The 25,290-nt window shown below is 31.8% G+C and overlaps 2 protein-coding genes across 5 annotated transcripts in view; both read left to right on the top strand.

Moving 5' to 3' along the window:
* Positions 1-5,253, top strand: part of LOC147072754 (gonadotropin-releasing hormone receptor-like) — a 397,212-nt gene extending 391,959 nt beyond the window's left edge. For all 4 annotated transcript variants that reach the window (XM_085946172.1, XM_085946171.1, XM_085946174.1 and 1 more), the window contains one exon: positions 4,868-5,253. In XM_085946172.1, coding sequence (XP_085802298.1) covers positions 4,868-5,159 — 292 coding nt within the window. In that variant the 3' untranslated portion in view covers positions 5,160-5,253. The remainder of the gene's footprint in view (positions 1-4,867) is intronic.
* Positions 5,254-12,489: 7,236 nt separating this feature from the next.
* Positions 12,490-23,737, top strand: Ada (adenosine deaminase-like protein). Its single transcript, XM_085946186.1, has 7 exons — positions 12,490-12,609; positions 12,719-12,858; positions 15,019-15,207; positions 16,770-16,989; positions 18,053-18,209; positions 19,405-19,505; positions 23,407-23,737. The coding sequence occupies exons 1-7, from the start codon at positions 12,577-12,579 to the stop codon at positions 23,602-23,604; spliced, it is 1,038 nt and encodes a 345-aa protein (XP_085802312.1). The 5' UTR covers positions 12,490-12,576; the 3' UTR covers positions 23,605-23,737.
* Positions 23,738-25,290: the final 1,553 nt, after the last annotated feature.

Here is a 25,290-nt window from a genome sequence, read left to right as displayed (position 1 = left end):
GAAACCACTATCTTTGCTGTACAAGCAATGCGCAACCACACGAAAGACTCCTATTCAATATACGGAAAGGGGAAAAAAGACCAAAAGAAACACAGTATCCCTGAGACTAAGATAGTGGAGGGTGTTATAGCAAGGATTTACCAGACTGCCATTGACACCAAATATCGTGTTAGGGAACGGCTTCATTGGGAAGCCTTAGCCCAACACGGCAACGCAAAGGTGGAGGTCGCGCCGCATGCCAACTACCGCGGCAATAATGAACTCTAAACAATAACGTTTTAAGCTGGTTGAATTTATTCAGAGTTATTTTAACATAATTGACATCGGCAGTTTATTAATTAAATGTTTAATTAACGATACGGCATTTTAAAGAGATCGACAATCATCGCGGGAGCTCCGGCGGACAGACGGTCCTGCCTTCGCCTCCCGGATATCAAGTCCCGAACAATTATTTTTTTTCCCTACCTTTTCTTCAGTTAAGGGCTCATAACATCTTTTATAATTTAAGATACTTCATGTTACTGCACTTACTGGCTAACAAAATGGTTTGGCGCAGCCTTTATTAATAAATTTATATATTACAAGATATATTCATATAAGTGATATTATTCCATAACAAGGGGGCTTGCGGCTGCTAGAGGGGAATTAACCAGAATTGTATAGAGGTTGCTAAACAATTACACATACATCTATTTGAGGCCAAAAAGATAGTTGATGAAATTGTTTTGTTTGAGCTTGGACTTGTTACCCAGCCAACATGTCCATTTGGCGGAGAACTACAGGATGCAAACCACATTCTCTGGTAATGTCCGAAAATGTATTCCGAGATGAAAGAGATGCTTTCGTGAAGTCGCTCCAACCAGTTGTTGGACCCATCGGGCCGTCCGACCTAGCCACCAAAAGGCCAATTATATTGCATTTAAAAAAAATGCGGCGTCTTATTGCGAACGTGAAGATCACTTCACATAGTTTTGTTTGTCCGTATTGATTTAGCTTTGTTTTTTATCTGATATAAGTATTTTTAAATTCATTTGTTTATGTTAATTTAAGTGCATTTCTCGCCCATGACACTTTTTATTAAATTACATCTTTCAGTAAACCCAGTTAAAGCTCACTTGAGAGCGTAGTATTCTCAGTCTCAGTCTTACTACCCATACTCAGTACGTGTGGCCCAAAAAACTTGTTCGAAGTTCGAACGCATGCGATGAGATCACCGCGGCGACTACCTAAATGCGCGCGAGCGAGATAGCTACATACACGTACGAGTATGTCTAACCGTGATATACTCAACTGTCATTGCTCTCCCTTTCTCCCCAGTTGTAAAGTTGGTATAGTGAAGGACAGAAATGGTGACAATTGTAACTGTGGTGATTATAGTAACAATATGGAGTTAGTTTTAGTTCCAGTTGAGTATAAGACTTATATCAGTTGACGTCAGTCTCAAGTCCCGGAATATGCATCTACTACCTGCTCGAGTTCTGATAAGTATTTACGCGTTTATCTGGTTTCGTCACGTCGAGTTTCTCGATTTTTAGTGTTATAATTGGAACATATAAACTGAATTCAATTTTTATGCGTGATTGTGTAAATGGATAATAATTATACAAACAATTTGTGTAAAAATGGCTTCTAAAAAGTCTAGTACGCCAAATGCTCTATATAATATCCCAAATACTAGTAAGTATTTTGGAACAAGTTTCGATACAAAGTATTTTTTTATACTGGTAGTAAATCGACTAGTTTTACCACCTCTAGTTATGGTATTTTGACCACCGGTGCGGCGTCTACAATGCATGAAATTGCAAGGAAATAGGCCAATTGTTTATCCCCGTACATAGTAGCGAAAGAAAGATACTTGAATTGCGTCATTTTCAACAAAATTAATGACGCGTCACGCATTCTACCTGAGAGTTCACTACATTTATCCCTACGGGAAAATTACACCTGGGTAACACCTGGGCCAGAAATCTTTTTTGTGCCGCTTTTCCATGCCGTTATAGTATGCGGAATCACATACATTATCATCGCTCTTAGTGTACTCAGATTTATATTATTTTTATTATGAATGTCAAAAATACTTTTACAAAAAGTGTATCCGTCTATTAAACGGCTCTTTCACACCAATAGCTATTTTCATTTTAAACGAAATCAATTTCTATTTTTTGTGGTCTCTTAAATTATCAGTGACGTCTTGTGGAGGTAATCAAGGATGACAAATCGATCTTTATACTATTTTCCAGTAGCGAAGGGTGGAGGTAGGCTGTTGAGATCCGCCATAAATAGTGCATATTAAACTTTCTTAGACATACGTATTTGTTTTTATTGAACTGAGACTATAATTTTATTTACAGATGGTATTGGTTAGTTTTTAAAAACAATTAAACCCTGCCTAAACCAAACCATAATAGTTTTGGTATATTTTGGGTGATACGACAAAATTGTACACTTTTTCATTCATACTTATTTGTTTTAGTTGGATTAAGAATGAATATTACACATATTGTTAGTTCATTCAACCAAACAATTATAACCAAAACCCAATAATATAAACTACCTAAGTAGGTACCTAATGAAAAATAGTCCAAATTAGTGTTTTTGCTCAATAGTTGTGATCGTATTATTTTTACTGTGTTTTAGTTACAGTGTAGAGAATATTTCGATACCTAATTTATTTTCACGGAAACCCTAAGTTTACCTTACCAAGTCACCTCTAAAAGGAAAACCACATAATTTGTGACATAAGACGTAACTACCTTTACCTTTTCATTTCCATACTACTCCGGACCAGAAATCCAATAACGAGCTTCTTCAACAAATCTAAATTGTCCCATAAACTTCAACATTCTATTCTACCTGAAGATGAATGGTAAATCATTCTAAAGTGGGGCACTATGAGTACGTAAAAGGCGATTTTAGGTTTAGTGGTATTGTTTGTTAGCATTTAAACAGACATTGTAGCAAATATTTCTAATACATCTACAGTGACGTCCCGTGGGGGTAGGCAGATTGAGCGTCGCTTGGGGGCGGCAGTTACTCCAAGGAGAATCATTTGGAATATATAGAAATATCTACCTAAACTGAGTACTTAATAACGAAAATATCTTTGATTTAAATAGATCAGCTCACTGGTTGTAAAAAATGCATTAATTAACATAAAAGGTTTAACAGGACTGTATTTTTTTTTGTTGGGTTTGCGATGTTTAGTTTACTTTCGTTGCCCTTCGACGTCCTTGGTGACCAGAAACGACACGAACACGAATGATAAAAAATATTGTAAACAAAAATGGGGCGGCATTATGGCACTGCCCAGGGGCGGCATTTTGTCTAGGGACGTCACTGTACACCTGCAAACCTGGAATAATTTAAACATAACTAATCTGTGTTTGGCTTATAATAATAATATTATGTAGGTACATGTGGGTATTAATAAAAAATCAAATACATGTAGGCGTAATAATATGTTGAATTCTCTTGACTATAATATTATTATAACCTGAAAAATCCAAGACGGTGTGGAACTGCTATTTGGTCCCTTTTAAGATTAACATTATAATATTAATTTAGTTTCCACAAACATCAATGGATTTTTTTAATTAAATCAAGTACCTAATGGGAATTGAACGAATACATGTGTATCGCAGAGTATGAGAAAAATGTATTAAGTTAAATTAATATGGCCTTGTAAATTCTATATAACCATTTTCAATAGTCTGTAAAAATGAGATCTCACTCTCAAACGATCCTTTTTCACTATTCCTCAAAAAATGTTAATATTTTGTTAATTAATATTGTTACAAAGCCATTGTAATATTATATAGTTCTACCACGTAGACGCCAGTTCAATTAATAAATTAATTAATCGATATTGTTATTGTTTAAAAAGGACGCTAAGTGAAACCAAAAATCTAAATTAATAATGATTGATATAAAAATAATAATGACATGTTTTACACCATGTTGAAAATAAAGTTCCTATATTTTTTTACACAAGACAGATGCTTAGTTACATGCTTGAGTTTTATTTTAAACATGCGATGATGAGAAAACTGCTGCAGTGATATGAGCAGATACCTCAATTGTACCTAATTAAATCAATAATTTAGTATAAAATATGTTGTTAGTTTATGTAATAAATTGTATGATTGAGTTCTCTGAAATATTAATGTTATTTTTTTATTAGTAGTCCGGTTCCAGAAATGCTCAATTTCCAGTCCTGAAACCGGAAGTCTTGCAATGTATCTACTATAATATATAGTGCCTTATTATTTACATTAAATATACACATAATTCTCACACGATAATACAATTACAAATAACATAAACAGCCACTAAGTAAAGCGAACTATTATTAATCTACCCCTTTACTTTGTAGTTGACCTGCTACGTCATAACTTTGGCAGACTGGGTCCTGGAGTGAGCTTGCGATTTCTCGACTTTTTTAGATTCTTAAATTTTTTTAAATCGAAAGTTAATGAATATTCAATTCCCGTAAATAGTTTATTAATTTCTAAAGATTCTCGAGAATTCAAAAAAAAATATTTCGTGAATTGAAAGTTTTCATTTTGTTAGCTTTCTTTCTATTTTTTTCCATCAAACCTGTGAGCTTTATTTTAGTTTGTCTTCCATTTTTCATCAATAAAAAATACATTCATTCTCATTTCTTAGCGCATTCACTGCTGACCAGATAATTACTAATGATACCACATTAAAATATCATGTTAATTTATATCTAATGGCCAACTAATGGAAAAGCGCCAGTCGCTGTGTCAGCACTAAATGAGTTGTTAGTGGAAGAAAATTAAATTAAAAGCCATAATGGAAAACAAAATAAAAAACTGATGTCTACTACTATGTTTTCTTTTTTCAGCCGAGACTTCTCCACATCCACCAGGATGACGCAAGCGTCCATGATCCGCAGCACCGCTAGGGTGATGGACCGCAATAGGATACAGCGAGAGCCGGAGTCTGCGGCGCTGGTCACGATGGACAGAGACCAGATCATCACTAACAAGGTGGTGCACAGCAACGGCGTAAAGTCCAACGCTAACAACCACCAGCCCCAACTCAGGCAGAACGGATCCACCAACGGAGTGGTCAGCTCTCACCAAGAGCATACCTTGCTGACAGTTCCGAGTGACGACGCTGTGACGCGCGTATGAGTGTTGGACGGACTACTCTATCTGTCATATTACAAACACGATTATTATCTCAGTACTCGTATAGAGATAGAGTAGGTTATTCGAACTTATAACATTCGAATTTAGAACGTTTAATCGAATTATGAACGATATTCAAATTCGGAACGGATTACATATCTAATATAATAATAATTAATTATAATAGTTATAAAACATTCACACTTGGAACGTTTTATCGAAATTTGAACAATATTCAAATTTGGAACGAATTATTCAATGCGTCTAATCCTAATCAATTCTAAACTATCCTAATAACGCCAAACCATAAAATGTGCAAGAAAGCGAAATTTTGAATATAAATTGGACATAATTATGCAGAAAGTAGCCAGTCCACAAAAAATAAAAAAATGTGATATGATATAGATCAGATGCGAGACGGTTTTCTCTACGTTCTGCTGAAAATAGCCAAGCCGCAACAAAATTATTCTTGAAATAAAATAGGTACTATTTACAATTTTACATACCTTTTTAATATCATGTTGTGCGATTATCTCAGCTAGACATTATTGTGGACTGTCTACATTCTTCATAACTACGTTCAATTCGATTTAGTTCTATAATATCAAAATATTAGAAAAACATTATTGTGTTTCAAATTACAATTAATTTTGGTGAATTTTTTCCAATTTCAAATTTATGAAAATTCAATACATTGGCAAATAATGTCACTTAGGATACTTGAGGTGGCATGAAAATAATTGTTTCTTAGATTCAATATAATTCTTAGCATTTAGGTTTAGGTATACAGAAATGTTGAAAATTTCATAGAGAATCGATTGATGTAAAAAAACGTGTTTCGAAAAATTGGCGTTTAGGATAGCTTAGAATTGAATAGACGCTGAATGTACCTAATATAATATTCGCCATTATAAAAATGAGTTGTACCTACGCCGTTCGAATTTAAAAAGTTGTGCCGAACTTTAGAACAATATTCAAATTTGGAACGAATTATCCAATGTATTATAATAGGTTATTCGTTAAATTAAAACATACAAACATAATACAACATTAGAACATGGAACGTTTCCTCGAACTGATAACATTCAAAATTTAAATGTTTTGTTTTTGTCCTAATTTAAATAATATGAACGGAACATCGTAATAAAATAAAGTGGTGAATGGAACGAAATCTTGGAAGTCAAACAAAAGTTTTTCGCCACTTGTTACAAGATTTCCACTTATATAATCGCCATTTTCCTAAACTTATTCAAATTTAAAACGTTTCATCGAAATTATAACAATATTTTATAACTTACTTATTAAGAAGATTATTTTTCTATAAAACAAAAATATAACTTATAATACCTAATTATTTAGAGTTTTACAAAAATTATCATTTATGTTCCCATAACACAATCCGTACACGGGTTTAAATTTAATTAACAATAAATAGGTACATACTTATATAACATTATTATTAGATCCAGTGGCGAAGGGTGTAGGTAGGCTGTTAAAATTCGACATAAATTGTGCACATTAAACTTTGTCAGTCATACTTTTTTGTTTCCATTGTACTAAGGATATAATTTGCAGATAGTGCTGGTTCATTTTTAAAATTAAATTATACCCTGCCTATACCAAACCATAATAGTTTAGGTATGCTATGGGCGATCCGACAAAAATAATGCACACTTTTTCAGTCATAATTATTTGTTTACGTTGAATTAAGAATACATTGTAATATTACAGGTGGTGAAGGATATGTAGGTTAATTTTTAAGCTCTGCCTATATCAAACCATAATCGATAAAAATATTATTCGTTCTATAAAATATCAAAAATTACGTATGGTTTAATGACATAATTTTAGATGTTTTATAAATAAACGAATAATTTTTTACTATTATCTACTATGGCATAGTTAGGCAGGGTTTAAATGGATTTTAAAAACTAACATACACCATCTACACACTATAGTATTAGTTCAATGAAAACACATACGATTGACGGATAATATTTAGTGGCCCTATTTATGTCGGATCTTAACAGCCTACCACTACCCTTCGCCATTGTTAGATACCTGTGTGTGGTGTAGTGGTACGAAACGTCGCTTTTTGATAATAACATTTTTATTGTATTCCTGGCTAGATTTCAATAAAATAATTACAAGATAAAAAGAACTTTTTATATACTTACGTTTTTAAATTTTCTGTTGAACCATTTATAAACTTGGCTTGATTAGCTTAAACGATCAAAAAATTTGTACTTGACATGTCATATTGATTTCCATAGTAACGCATGTTTATATTAATAATTTAGTTGCTAGGACCCCAGACCCCTAACAACCAATAATGGTGTCGAAATAACTTTTCATACAAAACAGAATTAACTGAAAATGAATTCAATTCTACTTAAAATTACAATTCTGGCTAAAAGTATTTTTAAAAAAATGCATTGGCATCGTGTTCTGATATATTCCAGAAATTTCAAATGTCTAGCTAGTCGGGAAGTTAGTTAAAAATTGATTGCAAGATTTGTACCAGACAAAGAACCACCGGACAAATAAGAATACGAGCTAAGAAAAACGTTGCAATTAAAAAATCATTCATAAGTACCTACTAATAATTGAAAAATGATATTCCAAAATTTGATGCAACGGAAATTTGACATGTTTAGTCATACTGTACCCCCAATTTCCTTATCGACTAAAAACTCCCCATTTATTATACGAGTACCAAGAAAATTTTTATTATATAGGGCAAGACCAGTTAATTATTTCAATATTTACAGAAGTACTTAAGTATGTGTAATAAAAATGATGAAAAAAATATTACATAAATAATTACTTTATTTACAGTTTTTACAATGAGGAAAGGCTAACTTCCTGCCAAATTTCAGGTTACTGCCTCAAACGATCACTATACCCACACATTCCATTTAAACTTGACTAGTCTACGTTCCCTCGCTCAATATCCCTCTGATACCTTTTGTTTACCACGATCAAGGACCGCATTACCTCTTAGGATTTTTATTAATTTTAAATTTAGTTTTCGATTAAAATTAATTTTTAAATAATATGTTATTTTGTGTACTTACTTAAATTTACTAATATGGTAAATTATAATGCCTAGTACTCACGCACGTTCTTGCTCGAAAGTGCGTGGGTACGTAATATTATAAAATTATATAAGTAATGCCGCATTGGTAAATTCCTGCCCCCCTACACCACCGGATTAAAAAATATTTCTTTACAATGAAATTTAATATGTAATAAATTGAATGTATATTTATATTATTATACTAGTCTAAGCATATTATATTTTGTTAAATTTATACAATATTATGGTAATGGCTCTCTTTATAAATGATGTATAGTACCTACATAATTATTATATATACTTACTTAAAAATTACCTAATGAACTAATTTTATAGATGCCAAATAAGAAAAAAATATGAATTTAAGGCATAAGGTCCGAGACCCATTAATGCACGACCAGTGATCGAAATGGAAAGTTTTACGAACCAGAGCGCTGGATAATTTAACGAAAATATTTACATAAATATAATTATCCAATATTATGTGTATTTTATAAAACCAATATTCTAGCTCTAGCTCAGATAGTTAAATTAGTTTTTCAATGAGACGGAGCGATGATTTTGGGGATTTTATGAACTGGAACGGCGCTCCAGCGCTGCATTTGAAATCCAACAAACCCACATGTTCATATTTTATACAGCATTTTCATAATATTAACAAAAATACTGACCCAACAATTTGTTGTACACGAACCGAATGAAAAATAATTTATAAATTCAATGCATGCCCTTGATATATTGACGAGGAATAGGTAAGTAAATACTACATTTTTAAAAGTATTGTAAATCCAACGAATCCTTGTGTCAGTATTTTATTTAGCAGTCTCAAGATCAAGGTGATCCACCAGTTAAAAATACTGTCTTCTCCAAAACTACGGCATTATACATATTTACTGATTAACAGATCAATTTCTGAACATTAAGTCGATGATAATAACGATTTATTTTCTATATGAATACTGCCCATAGTTTATAAATTTAGGAAATAATAAAAAAAAAACAGTTGTAAGTTTATTTCAACTTATTCATTTCAAGTGAATTGGTTTTGTAACTACACTACCTACATATAATTATATTATTTTGTAATGAATTAATGACTAATGTTTACACCTATGTATGGGACTTAAAATTACTAATAGTACCTATTACTTAATCAATTTGCATACATCAAAAATGTTTTATTTTATCCAGTACCTACCTAATTAATATTGTTATATCGTTATATAGATAATTAATATTATTCCATTTTTTTGTTATTTGATGTTTATATTTTTAAATAAAAATAAGTTAGTTAGTTAGTAGGTAATATTAAAGATTGAGTGTAATTATTACTGACGACATCTAGTGGCGAAATTTCAAAACATAAAACAATACATAATATTACAGAAAATTACCTTTTTCACAACATTATTTGAGAGAGTAAATATTAATTTCTTTTGTTCTCAGACATCAGCAGAAGAAATAGTATTTATTTTATTATTCCAGATAGTTTGAATTGGATGCACTGTATAAGTTAGAACTGTCCAATCATCCTGAAGCGGATCCCCTAACTATCGCCTACCTGACGCTCTATAATAGCATTTTCCAAATGGTGTTCGAGGTAAAATTAAGGGTATTCAGTGTATTTTAGCGATTTTTTGTGTTTATGAATACATTCACTTGAATTATGTAGTTGTTGAGTATTGACACGTCATAGTAATCAAAAATTGCATCGCACAATCACTACTCTTGCAGTAAAATAGCAACTGTATTACTACAAGTGCAAATTTGTGATGTATGTTTATCTCATTCCCGTCACGCTGGGTCCCCAAACTAGAGTCATATCAGCCCCATCCTCTGGGGGCCATAAGTCACAATAAAAAAGCTCAGCTATAAATAAAAAGGCTTTGAGTTAAAAAAACATTTTCTTTATGATTAATTTGCATAAATTTTCGAAATGATTATAACGATTTGTCAAACAAAAATTTATTGATATTATTTATATGTAATAATACTCAAACGTGAGCTCAATTGTATTGGAATTTTAATATTTGACTAATTCAGATATTCAGATATCATTTTCATTAATTTTATTATTCAATCACATGTCTCATGATTTCACCACTAGATGTCACAAGTAGTTATTACGAACTCTATCTTCTTAAAAATAATATTACCACTGCGAAGTATAAAATTAATATTGAAGTCGGTAATAATACTGATATCTATTAAAAATAATATATTCAATCCAAACTATATTGTTTTAGTTTTTATGAACCCAGTAATAAATTATATTTTTGTGAATCAATATTATCAATAGCAACCTTATGAATGATAATAATATTATTTATTATTAGTTGGTAAATCCACATATATTTTTCAATATAATAACCATGACAGTAATAAGTGCCCACTATATTGTAAAATTAAATTAGATTTTTTAATGTTGAAATTATATCAGTTTTTTGCTTTGTCACGAATTACGCTTACGGGCCGCACAAAATTGTGTTTTTGCTAATTGCTTTTCAAATGCAAATTAACACGTTAATTAAAAAGTTAATCAAAAGGGCCCGTAAGCATTGAGTTAATATCAATATAATACCACACATACTAAATTTAAAAAATGCCAAATGAATTTCAACTGTTTTAATAATCCCAATGTTGTAATATAAATGTGCATTAATAAATTTAATATTGAATTTGTATAAATTAACAATAATGATAAGAATGTTATATTTGTAATAAATACTATACTACAAAATGTATTTAATTTTTTTAATAAAGTCTTTTATACAATTTTGAATTTTTATTTCTAGTTCAGCTCTCTATCAGTGCCATAAATAGTGCACATTCAACTTTGTCAGTCATACGTATTTGTTTTTATTGAACTGAGACTATAATTTTATTTACAGATGGTATTGGTTAGTTCTTAAAATCCAATAAAACTCTGCGAAAACCCAAACATAATACATAATAGTCAAAACGTACTCGTCTATCTATAAAATATCTAAAATTATGCCATTTAATAATACATTATTTTGAATATATTATAGATAGAATAATATTTTTTATCTATTTTAGTTTCGTTTATGCCAAGCTTAATTGAATTTTAAAAAAATTAACCAACAATATGTATTTCTAATTTAACGAAAACAGATAAGAGTATGAATGAAAAAGTGTGCACAATTTTGTCGGATCGCCCAAAATATACCAAATCTATTATGGTTTAGTTTGGCAAGGGTTTAATTGATTTTTAAAAATAGCCACATCTGTAAATTGTGGTCTTAGTTCAATAAAAACCAAAATAATTATGACTAACAAAGTTTAATGTTTAATATATTTATGGCAAATCTTAACAGCCTACCTCCACCCATCGCCACTGCTATACCTATAAACAAAGAGGGATGAGCACGATTTCCAGTTCAGTCAAAAAGGTCACCCGAAAAAATATTGTTTTTGGTCTTATTAAATTGAAGGGAATTTGGATGCAATAAAAAGTAAATCTAAAAAAGTTTATTCATGGTCTAATCAAAAGTGTGGAAGCGCCATATTATATTAATAAATGTGAAACTCGGACCATCTTCTCAGATCACGGATTCGGACGTCAGCATCGGACCACGGACAAACAGCCTATTCTATCAAATTAATATTGTAGGTTTTATAATATCAAGTATTTTCAGTGTAGCCCTATTCAATTTAAGTATATTCCACTCTGTGGAGGTGCATAATAATATGATCCTATTAAGATCGAACATGGTCAAAAGAAGAAGAAATGAAAATTTTCAATGAACCATTTTTTTTAAAAGATACGTAGGGAGCAAAAGATAAATTTGGAAGGTAGCAAAAGGTTATAATACATACAGATTATCGTTCAGTGAAATGCTGGACATAAAACGTTTTATCCGGTCTCAAAGCTATTTGTCATTGGTTACGTATGTGAATTTAATAATTAATGTCCACATCCATAATGTATTCGCACAACTGTTTAGGTACGTAAAATTTACCAGGCACGATTTTAGAAAATATGGAGGGCCTATAATATTAAGGTATTTGCCAGTTTTATGTTTGAGCAGTAAGTGTACATGTACAGAAACCTTTAATATTTTGTATCATAATAATTTCCTATTCCGTGACCGTGAATTGATTGAGAATAATAATAAAATATTAAATGAGATGGTATTCTTTTAATAATATTTTTTCAAATCTATTTCGGGAATATATATTTTGATAAATGGCAATACAGGAATATATAAATTTTCTGGCAAGTGGCAATTCTTTCTCAAAATGTCAAAACAAACTGTCAAACAAATTTGAAAATTTTACATCCTTCTCGAATCGCGTGAAGAAATATAATAATTTACAATGGAAAACTTTTGTAAAGCATTACCGAAAATTGTAAGTTAATAATGAAGTACCTACCCAGATGTATCATCTGCGTTGTATATTTTATAACCTTAAAACGTTTTAAACTTGTATTTTGAAAGTTTGGTCGTTAATTATTCAGGAGTTACACGCACATTTGAATGGATCGCTAAGCGATTCGACTTTGGAACGTTTGCAAAAAATTCAAAATGATTCTGGAGCAAATACAAAATCGAATATTTCTGAATTCACAATTAAAGGCCAGCCACGAACACTATCACAGTAAGAAACAACCTTTTCATTATTTTATTCAGAATATAATTATTAACTCTAACAAATCCTCATTCCAAAATGTGTTTAAGTTAAAAAGATTGTTTAAATTAATATAGGTACCGTAAAGCAGTGCTCGTGTGCGTCGTGCTAGGTGTGCCGCGGCGCATTGTGTCAAAAAATGCAAATAATTTTGTTTATTATACAATACTTACTTAATGGCCAAATTTGCGTGTATGGCTGGTAATATATTTGAGCACCTGAATAAAATTAATAAAAAAAATGCAAGGTCAGAATGAAAATATATTGATATACTTCACTACCATTGAAAACAAGCAATGAATTTTGGGTCCGGCCCAAAAACTTTTAACTTTGCTGCAAATGAAATTTTATCATTACTTTCATACAATTAATACGACTGGATTCGAAACCCTTTTGCAACCAATGCCGGAAATTCTATAGAAGCACTATAATTATATTCGTGAGGAATTTTGTTGAGTCGCCGATGTTCCATTGAGTATTTTCTGGATTTCGGTTAATAAAGAATATCCTCGGATTTCCGACAAGTCTATCGCAGTTCAGCTCCCATTTTATACGACATTTACCTATGTGAGCAACTTTTTTCAACTCAAGCTGTAATTAAAAATGATAAGCAGTCATACTTGACAGGTGATAAGAAGTTCAGGTTTCTCTTTCGTCAGAGCTCTAGTCTGGTGGGCCAGGCTCAGGGAGGGCGTGGCAGATCAACCAGATAAGTGAGATAAACACAAATTATAAATTTTCTCTAATGGTTAAAAAAAAGTCGCCTGCGGCACTATATTACTATGCTATTAATATTTTTAAATATGCGATTGGGGAGTGTTTGTATTAATAAATACAAAAAATAGCTAAACATACAATGAATACCATTAATTTTACCTCGAACACCATTTGAAAAACACTACCTGCTTTAGAGTATCACACTGTCTTTAACCTTAGCGATAGGTAGGGGGCCCGCTTCAGCATGTGGGGTCCATATTTGTATGTATAAACTGTTTTACCTGTGGTGTGCCGCGGAATTCTGGGAATACCTTTGGTGTGCCATGGGTGAGAAAAGGTTGCGGAGCACTGCCGTAAAGTACTGCATTGTATGTGGACATTTTTCTTTGTAAAACAGTTCATCCCGTGAAGATAATAGCGCCTGTACATGTATATGTACATGTACATGTGTATTTTAAACTATTGTGACAATAACTGTTTACCCGTAAAAGTGCGGACTGTTTCTCCAATATCATTCTTCAAGAGTAAGTGAGACACGATGTTTCATTTGTCATGGTGTCATTTTATGGTACTATTTGACAGGTAGTGAAAATCGGTTAACCTCAAAATGAGTCCGGGAGGTATTAGTATGGCGGTACCCAGCGGGCCAGGCCGCGAATTTCTATAAAAAATAAAACCTTATAAAATTAAAAGTACATCGAAAATTAATACTATCGACTGAGGGACTTGATGGAATTTGAATTTTAATTCTAATTGACTTCAGCTTTGTACTGTTCTACTAATTTGTACTAAATTTTGTACAGTTTTGAGTAATTTGACTTTGAAGTTGTTAAAATGTTTGAAATGGTCTATCATGTGAGTTTATTAAGTAATCGTAAAAAGGATGACTTTAAAATAAAGACTGTTTATTTATTAAGAAGGTTTCCAGACGGTAAAGTTTAAAATAAGGAACATTTTGGTATAACTAACTCAATATGTCATTTTTTCGAATTAGTGTCTTCTGCCAGAACAGTGACGATATGTAATATTTGCCTTTTGGTTACTATTGAAATTCAATGTGTGTTGAAATTGTACTCACTATGAATTAATGGTACTGTTCGGTTATACCGGAGGCAGCGGAAAACGCATTTTGAAAATAGCCGATAAACTGGATTATTTGTTAGGTTAACCTAACCAAACCTAACCTAACCTAACCTAACCTAACCCAACCTAACCGAACCTAAACTAACCCAAACTAACAAATAATCCAGTTTATCGGCTATTTTCAAAATGCGTTTTCCGCTGCCTCCGGTATAACCGAACAGTACCGAATTAATATGTTATATACCAGGTCACTACAGCTTTTTAAGGTTTACTTTCATATATAAAAACAGCAAATGCATAGAGGTGTTTTATCTTAACACTTCGTTTCAGATGTCTTGCCTTGTTTGGAATAGCGCAAGCGCTGACGGATACAGCAGAAGCAGTAAAACTAGCAGTCTCTCTCACGCTTGAAGAATTTGACGCCGACAATGTTGTGTACTTAGAACTGCGTTCCACTCCGCGGAAAAATGCTAAAATGACGAAGAATCAATACGTCCAAGCAATGGTGGACTCTGTGCTGTTGGTATTAATTAATATTTATTTAATACAGGAATCTACCTAATTTTCTTGATAATATTTCTTTATTTTGTATAACAAATATTGTACCGCACCTTTTAACTGGATACATTGAAATCTAGCACTCAAGTTTATCCAATATTCACTGCTTGTTAGCATCCACCCGCCTATGTATGTTTTCAATATCTCAAAGAAAACAATCATGTTTGTGACTTCAATTAAAAAAATATGTTTCATAGATGATGAATTTTGTTATTAGGTATATTATATAATATATATACCCATAATTAGGGATTCCAATCACGGGATCCCGAGCTATTTTCGATACTTATGAATCCCGGGATTGATAAAACATAATCCTGGGATTTTGGGATAGATTTTTTTTATCAATTTTTATGGGACATAAAATAAAAGCGAAAATATAACAGAAAAAATACTTTTAATAAAAAATAACCACATTAGAAATAAACTCAGTTTGAATGAAGTTTGATTTATACCCACGTGTAAGTTGCCGATTCATTTTATTTTTTCACATAAATTATTAAAAATGAGAAAGATTGGAAAAAAACAGTGGTTCGCACTTTTAACAAAGTAATTCCACCATGATCTCATACGTTTCACGGCAATTTCATATTTGGCTGACTAATTAGATTTATGAAGCGGAAAGGCCATAAGTAGGTACGCCATGATTATTTGCTTTACTATTTTAAATCTCGCTAATCCATTCGTTAAGTCTTTACTATCAGAAACAGCAATCTCGTATTAAATTCACATTATTATTTATATATATATATTTAATATTATTTACTCCATTAAACTTATGTATTTCCAAGATTGAACGTAGATATACAATATTAACAATAAATGTCTTAAATATTATAAATTATACTAGATTTATTTTTGACCGATTTTATCAATGTTATGTGTAAACATCAAAATTTTATATTAACAATGGAAAAAATGCCAATCCCGGGATTGTCAAATTGTAATCCCGGGATCAGAATTTTGGCTCGGGATTGGATTCCCTACCCATAATATAGGCCCATAATGAATGAAAGTATTTTTTTATTATTTAAGAATGTAGCATTATTTTTATCAAACATACCCAATTTGGAAAAGCCTCAGAAACTGAAATACCTATCCGAAAAAAAATTGACCCAGTGGGATTCAATCACACATCTTTCTCTTGCTGGATGAATTCTCTTACCCATTTAAGCTACTGCCACAAGCTTAATTTTAGTGAAATACCTCATTGGATGTGCAATAAAAGGTTATTTAATTCACTAATAATTTTAAAAAAACCTACATGGTTAGGTTAGGTTAGCAATCGATTCATCACAATAGTTTTGGCATAGTATTCAGGGAATTCTCCAACAACCAGAGTAGTGAATTTATTATATTATTAGTTCACAGTATTACAGACATTGACGCGGGGAGAAGTTTTGTAATTTGTAAAGTTGAACACCAAACCTAGATGTCTCCAGTTAGACACTACAGTGTACGAAATATACATACCTGCTAACGTTGTTTCATGCTAAAATATCAAGTTGTATTTTTCATTTCAGTGAATCGTCGAAGCATTTAAAAATGAAAACATGCCTAATTGTTTCAATAGACAGGCGTAACAATTGTGAACAAGCAACAGAAACCGTGAATGTTGCCATCGAAATGAACAGAAAATATCCGGATATTGTGGTTGGGCTTGACCTAAGCGGTGATCCAAAAGTGGGGACGTTTAAAGATTTTTCAGACATATTTGACCAAGGGAGGAAAGCCGGTCTGAAAGTAAGTAACCCAATTAATTGTACTTAATTTTTTGAATTAGGTTTACGTAGAAAGACAAGGGCTGCCTGTACATATTTTATAATTTTTTTTTTATTTGTAAGTTCATATTTGAATTAAAAAATATTATTTTTCATTGTTTTTTTACCTTTTTAAATTGATTTTTTTAACACTTTAAAAGGTAAATTGTCCTTATAATGTATTAAATTGCATATTTCGTATTCTGTTGCTAGTATTACACTGCCCCTTCAGTATGCTGTTAAAATTTGATAAACAAAGAACTAATGTTCCATGATGAAAGAAAAAAAGACAAGATATGCTTGACATGTATTAAGTCAGGACTTCTTAATTTGTGATTATATTGAGATGCACGTCGCGAATTGTCACGGTGACAAATTTAGTCTATGGTTTCATCATTTTGCAGAATATTTTGAACGATTACCATCTCTGTAAATTCAATGCCTGCTTCAATTTGATAATTCAACCTGCAACCCATAAACAATAGACAAAATTCTTATAGAAAATACATAGTGCCAACCGCTGAAAACAAAAAACACCAAACAAAATTCAACCTGCAACCCATAAACAATAGACAACATTCTTATAGAAAATACATAGTGCCAACCGCTGAAAACAAAAAACATGCGATTTTGACAGAAAATGATAAAAACGTTCATTGAGTCATGCAGGTGTTGATGCAGTGCGGTACGCGTGAGGTGACTTCATCGTTGTTCTGGTAATTTCGGCAGATTTTGCTAACTTACTGACAATGTTCGTTTAACAGTTCAATACGTGCTACGGGAGCATCTTACACTTTTTTCCCGTAGCAGCAGTTTACTGTGACGTCAGGTGATAGTACGCGACGTGCATCATAATATAATCACAGCTTTAAACTTTGGTATTCTAGAAGTTGTGTTTACTGTTTCCCGGTGTCAAATTTCATGTTAACGTTAACAAGATTGCTAGAATACGGCTACTGGAAGGGATTTAAAACGCATTTACAAATCAACAAAATACAGTGATGTGGAGGATCTGTTTATTTTCATTGTGAATTCAAATATTTTAGGTTGCCATTCATGCAGCGGAGGTGCCGTCAGTAGATGAAACTTTAGAAATACTAAATTGGAAACCAGACAGATTGGGTCATATGATTTGTATCTTGGAAAATAATTCTGGTTCTGCTACTCTTTGGAATGCTGTATTACAGTCAAAAATACCAATTGGTAATATAATTTTCGATGTACTTACATATTCCATAATTTAAATTGAAAGAACAGTGGAACTTCAATTATTCGTTTCTTTCAATGTCAAAAACAACTCACAAGCGTTTACAATAAAGTTTGCAACATCATTTCTATTACTGATAGCGCCTGTACACGTCAGTGGCGAAGGGTGGAGGTAGGCTGTTAAGATCCACCATAAATAATGCACACTAAACTTTGTCAGTCATACGTATTTTGCTGTAAAGACTGTTAAGACTACAATTTTACAGATGGTGTCGGTTAGTTTTTAAAATTCAATTAAACCCTGCGAAACCAAGCCATAGTAGATAATAGTCAAAAAATACTCATCTATCTATAAAATATCCAAAATTATGCAATTAAGTAATACATGACTTTGAATATTTTATAGATAGAATAATATTTTTTTATCTATTATAGTTTGAACATACATAATTTTGAAAAACACTTCTGAGAAAATATATTATAACCAATAGAAAAAATCTTTTTGAAAAAAGTAAGACACCCGGCAGGAAACAAACCTGCATCTCTTGGGTTTACGCCCCGTCCGTGCATTATCCACTATGCTACGAGGTGACATACTAATTGCGACAAATTTTAACTATTGGCCTTTTAATACCTGCTCATCAGCGTTCTTCTAAATCAAGCTACTATTGGCACTCGGTTTTTGCTTATTAAATTAAAGTAGGTACCTACTACTTCAATTACTAACCGACATCACGGATTTCTCCAAAATTTTTATGATATAACTTACTCGAACTTGCAAATAATTTTTTAATTAACTATTTCTTTTACCACTTCATAAATGCACTTTTGTTTGAAACTCAACACATGTCCACACCTGAAAACATTGCTATCACTCTCATAAGCTCGTTTCTTGTATGCTTTGGCGCCTCTTCTCCAGTGAACAAAAGCTATTCTTCCTTAATTCAGACATTATACACAGTGTCTGAATGAATAATCAATAATAGACGCCATTCATAAATCTTAAAAAATGGTGTCAAATCTAATTCTGAAGTGACCAATTGGGTGTTCAGAAATTATGTTTTTGGGGCGCTGTGAATAAACCTTTATACACCCGATGGAGAGTTTGAAAACCACCTTGGTAACTAATTTTATTTAAATGACTTTATATATACCTAATATTAGTTACGATTTTTGCTCTTTTTGTTTCCAGAACTTGCCCTTACAAGCAATGTAAAGTGTACCCTTGTTACATCATACAGCAATCACCATTTTAAAGATCTCTATGACGCAGGGCATCCTATTTCATTGGCTGTAAGTATAAAAATATAAAATTTAGTTCCCAAGTGGAACATATTATGGAACCTACACAAAATAGTGGTTACATCCTTTTTACGAGGAATGGTTGTTATCCATATGCTCGACCCATTGAGCACAAACAGCTAAGCTACATTTTATTTCAAGGATGTTTTTACTATTAAATTTATTAGCTCGCTTTATGTTATAGCTTAGGCAGGTTTAATTGAATTTTAAAAACTTAACCAGCACCATCTGTAAATTGTATTCTTAGTGCTTGGCCAGAGTGAACGCGTGGGCAGCGGCGCGTGAATCTCAAACGTATAGCCGTGTGTAATATACCCAAAAAAAATACATTATCTACGAACATTTCACACACAGTTATGCGTTTGAGTGGCGCACTCCGCTGCCGCCCGCTCGACCACTCTGGCCTAGCTCTTAGTTCAATGAAAACAAATAAGTATGACTGACAAAGTTTAATGTGCACTATTTATGTCGAATCTTAACCGCCTGTTTCCACCCCTCGCTACTGCCATGGCCTTTTAGAAACAATCTTTGAAGATATATTTTCATCGTAGACCGGTTATATGAACAACTCGCACCGTGAGTGTAAAACCAAGGCATCTGCAAATTTTTCATTTTCGAGATTAAATGCAAAACAACTGTAAAAGTCGTGAAAAAGTGAAGTGACTGAAAGAACATGCAATATAATGTAGATATAAACCAAATATGGTTTTTTTTTAGAAACTCTACTTCTCCAAACAAAACAAAGACTTCAAACCCTAATATATTCAAAATATGTGTCGCTGAGTTTCAAAACCCCCTATAACACCTTTTCGTTTTGTTGAGAAAATCAATAAAAACTTCTCAGTTTATGGATAAAGGGATTATCGATGTTTTTCTTTTTTTGCCCAATGATAGATATTTTTTGGAAATATTTTGCATATCTATTTATATTGTATTCTAGTCCACTGATTAAATAATAGACTTAAATGTTTGGTTATAGGGGGTTTTGTAAGTAACATAGTGTTATAGCGGTTTTTGAAATACCCATTGAAGGTTATAGCGTATTTTGTTAGGGAAACTTTTGACAACTTAAAGTCAGAATCTTCCATTGGTGGCGCGTGGTAGGATGAAAAATATTTGTATTTAATAAACGTTTTATTCATTTAAAATTAGTATTATAAGTAGGTAAATATTCTAAAATAGCAGTTTAAAATGAAAAAAAAACATTATCATCTTCTTCCTATATTACATATAAAGACGTAATTTCGAGACGTACAATTTTTCATTGTTCAGTAAAAATAATCCAATTAAAAATGCAATGCAATTTACATAAAAACACTGTGTATAGCTTATTTTTTCGTTCTCACAAAAATAATATAAAATAAAATATATTGGTTTTAAAAAATATGAGTGACGCGGTACTCTCATAATTTGACTGCAAACATGTTTCATTCATTCATTTTATATTTTACTTGAGTAAATTAATTGTTTGCCTTCTTTATTTTTCATAACATTTTTTATAAGTCGATAACATGTAAATAAGTGAGTCAAATAATCTGTCACCGCGCTGAGCCAGTAGCATCACCACTTGAACTTGAATGTGAAAAGTATTTGTTATACTTATAAAGTAACTAAGTTATTATGTGAAATAAATCATAAAACATTTCGCAGTACCTACACATTGATGACATACAAGTGCGGTTTGTGAATGGCGCCATTGAAAAATGCTCCAAAATATAATAATTTACATGGTTTATCGTCATTTAGTTAGTTAGCGCATTAGTGCTTGACCAATAAATCGGTGTTATGGGGTTTGGTGGTTATGAAAAGTATTAAATTTAATATCAGAGCAACCATTTGAATAATACTGTAGAGCTAAATATTTTCTTTAAAACAGTGGCGTGCTTGACAAACAAACTGTTTTCTTCACAAAATCATACTGAAAATATTCTAAATAACATAACACTGCCACTGCTGAATATGTGATAAGTGATAAGGTGATAACGATTACCCATCAAAAGGTTTTTATAGAAATTTATACAGAAAAATAAACTTATAATTAAAAAATATAAAAATATAATATTAGAGAAAAGAACACTTTTAACCAGTTCATAATTGAGTTACACGCCACTGGAAATTCAGATGATGACCTGCGCATTTTTAACACATGTATGTCTAATTTAACTTACCGTTTAAGGCGTATTTCGTTGACTTTCCAAGATTTTGGTTAGCTCAACCTCTTCCTAGCTTTATTAACTGTAGATTTAACCATATTTATAAGTTCGTCACACATTTTAAGACTATAAATCGTAAGAATATCAAATCAACAAAACAGCACTCCTACCGCAACTCCCAACATAAATGTACTGGCGGCCATGTTGCATTTCGTCTGATTCTCGCTTCTTATTGGTCAGTTGTGTTATAGTGGATTTTGAATGTAACACATAGTGTAAGAGCGTGAATTGATTGACACATTGATTTTCTTTCATAAATGACAGTCAATCGTAGCGGACTTTGAAAGAGACAATAAAATTTTCATGTAGAGATTTTAATAACGAATCCATTGATATATATATCTCAATTATTTCAAAAAGGTGTTATAGCGGGTTTTGAAACTCAGCGACACATATGTCTTTTGCAGATGCCTTGGTTTTACACTCACGGTGCGAACTGATTGAAGCAAAAGATTCGCCGGTTTTAGAATGTCTAATTATTTCAATCTTTGTCCCGATCGTAGGAAGAGAGTCCTTAATTTCTTTTTAGACAGTATTAACACTGCAGTTTCTCCGTTTCTCACTCATTTTTATCAATTTATAAAGCGAATTATTTTGGGAAGCGGAGGAGAGGGAAATAACTACATGGAAGTGTGTCTGAAATCTAAATTTTAAGAAATATATGAAATAATGAATTTAGAACCTCCAAAAGTCAAGGACTGTATCGAGGGCTTAGTGTCAAACAACACTATCTACAAAAGTGCAACTTTACAGGAGAGCCAAAAATCGTTATTTTAGATTCTTGTAACTCAACAAGGGAAATGTTTATTTAAAACCTAATGTTAATATTTTATAATTGATTGTGTATTGTACATTTATCTTGATGTTAAAATTTATAGGGATAGTTTTAAAAAAATATGAAAACAAGGGTAACTTATGTAGTTAGCGTTAAACTTTACTGACGATTTAATAAGAAATTAGAAAAGATTGACATAACGTTGTTTGACTATCATGTAGCCGTAAATGTAAAATAACGTTAACTCAAAAAAAAAAAAAAACACTTTTTTGTAGATAACGTTGTCTGACTTTAAGCACTCGGTATATGAAAACATCCTTGGAGTGGAAATTATCTTAACACTGTTTTTTTAGCCTTTCACTTAATTCATTAGATCTATATGGATCCAAACACACATTGAAAGTTTTTGGGGGACCCATGGAACTCAATCCCATTACTTAGAGGCGTGCGCTCTATCACTACTGTGGCTGTCAGCGGATTTCTGTAACCCAGATCTCAATTATAATATTATTTATTAAATATTCATTTTTCACATACAATCAGTCAATACCTAAATATACTTAATACGATTTCGTAATGTTATGAGACGGCAGATCAGTAATTTCATAACATTATTTCATAATAATTTCAACATATTATTTCATAGTGCGCCGGTCAATAAATAGCAGGTCAGAATCGATTGGACATCTCACTCGATTACAAGTTTCCGTTAAAGACACATCGCACCGAATTGTTTTATTTATTATATTGCATCGATTGTAGTAGTTATTTGAAACAGTAAATAAAATTTTGCCTCCTCCATCATCAGGAACAACCACTACCGTCTTTCATCTGCAATACCTATCCTCCGCCGAACCAGAAAACTACAGATAGTAATATTAATCTGTATTTATTTCCTTTGCAGACTGATGACAAAGGTGTATTTGTGACATCACTGAGTGAAGAATATTTAATATGCGGCAACACTTTTCAATTGGATATGAATCAACTGTGGCAACTCGCATTCGATAGCGTCGAGCATATATTTTCCAATGCATCAACCAAAGATCAAATTAAAGCTATTCTACTGGATTTTAAGTCAACAATGAACACTTTAGAATAATTTCTTGGAGTCAGATACTTGGAGTGATACCTATGTGTGTCAACAGCCTTAACTAGGCGAAACTGTGCTCACTCCATGACTGTACCTAACTCTGTGATAGCGTAGTTTTTCAAATAGCCACTGAACCGACCATACGAAATTATTTCTATTTAAAGAATTGGAATCACAAATATATAATCTTTAAATATCCAGAGTTTCAAGTGTATATGACAGTCACTAAATTAACAATTGCGAATTTACAAATTCATGTAGTGCCCACATGCATTGTGACTAACCTGCCATTTGGCTTTGTGCTGATTTATTCATATTTTTATTATTTTTTTGTCTAGAGTAATGAAATAATATTTTACATATAACTAAGGCATTTCAAAATTAGGCTTCAAAATTATGTAAATAGATTATCTACAACGTTTAAGGAGTGTCCAGGATCATGGTTTGAAAATACAATAAAAACTCAATTTCGACCTACGACGAGCATGTTCCCCCTTAAGAGTTTGGTTGATTTTAATAAGCAGTTAATGTTTCGAGTCTTGTGAAGTTACCAATATTTTAATGTGAAGAATTTACTTTATATATTAAGGTGAAGCCTTTACTGAGCCATTTTTAAAGAGGCACCTAGCGGAACAATACGAAGCTTGCAATTTAAGACATTTTTTGATAATTTACAATTTCAACTGTATTAATTAATAAATATGTATCTGAAAACATTAAAAAGAAAAATATTTGTTATTTTTAGTTAAAGATAAACCTACAAATTAAGAAAAATGTTATGAAATGTGAATTTGGTGCAGGTTCCGACGTTATTATTACATAATATTTTATATACGAGATTTTTGACTAATTCATAGTTTTAATATTTTTTATATTCATTTTAAAAAACATCGATTTTTATAAAAATATAAATGTGTATAACTTGAAATCCTTTTTATTTATATCAAATCGAGCTTCAATATTGGGACTATACCTAAATATGCGGCCAGTTTAATTACTAGCGTTGCCACAGCTTAATGACAGTATTGAGAAATGTAAGTGACAGCTGTCAAAATAATTGAGCATATCATACACAGAATTCAAGCAAATACATTACATATTGTATTTCATTGTAATATATCGAGTGCTTGATCTGCAAACCGGCAACTCCATTTGGGAAAATTGTTCAAGAAAGAGAAAAAACATAATAATTTAACAATAATTCCAAAAATACACTTGGAAAGTTTTTTTTTTCACAAATAAGCTGCACCTATGAAAAGAAAAATTATTTGAAGAGCAGAGTTGTTCCAATTTCCATATTGGAAATTTGGCACCTGCTGTTGGCTGTATTGTGTGAAGAACGAAGACGCATTTATTCATAGGTTTAGGGATTTGAAATTTAGTGTGAGCATAGAAAACATGCTTTATAACAAAATGCCATCAAAATGTCATTTTTGATCAAAAGTGCAGTTGGCTGGTTTGCAGATTCAGCAGTCGATATTTACTTTGATTGAAGATTGTCGATTGAAGCACTGACCACAAGTTTAGTGTGCACTATTTATGCTGAATCTTGACAGCCTACCTCCACCTTTCGCCACTGGTAAACATAGGAAATAGACTCATAATATTAAATTTTCCTATATATTATTGTAATTATACAGTCAAATCATTTTTTTTACATTTACATATACAGTTTTCATATAAATAAAATTTTAA

The sequence above is a fragment of the Rhyacophila brunnea genome, unplaced genomic scaffold, assembly GCF_057557595.1.
Source record: "Rhyacophila brunnea isolate RB1 unplaced genomic scaffold, BYU_Rbru_1.0 scaffold_19, whole genome shotgun sequence".
Lineage (NCBI taxonomy): Eukaryota > Metazoa > Arthropoda > Insecta > Trichoptera > Rhyacophilidae > Rhyacophila > Rhyacophila brunnea.
Note: the sequence above shows the minus strand (reverse complement) of the source record. Positions and strands in the feature narration are given on the sequence as shown.

Excerpts from the sequence above, each read along its gene's own strand:
- Ada (XM_085946186.1), top strand. The coding sequence starts at position 12,577 with ATGGAAAACTTTTGTAAAGCATTACCGAAAATT. Across the intron at positions 12,610-12,718 it reads GTAAAGCATTACCGAAAATT|GAGTTACACGCACATTTGAA; the intron begins GTAAGTTAATAA and ends TTAATTATTCAG. Across the intron at positions 12,859-15,018 it reads CAGCCACGAACACTATCACA|ATGTCTTGCCTTGTTTGGAA; the intron begins GTAAGAAACAAC and ends ACTTCGTTTCAG.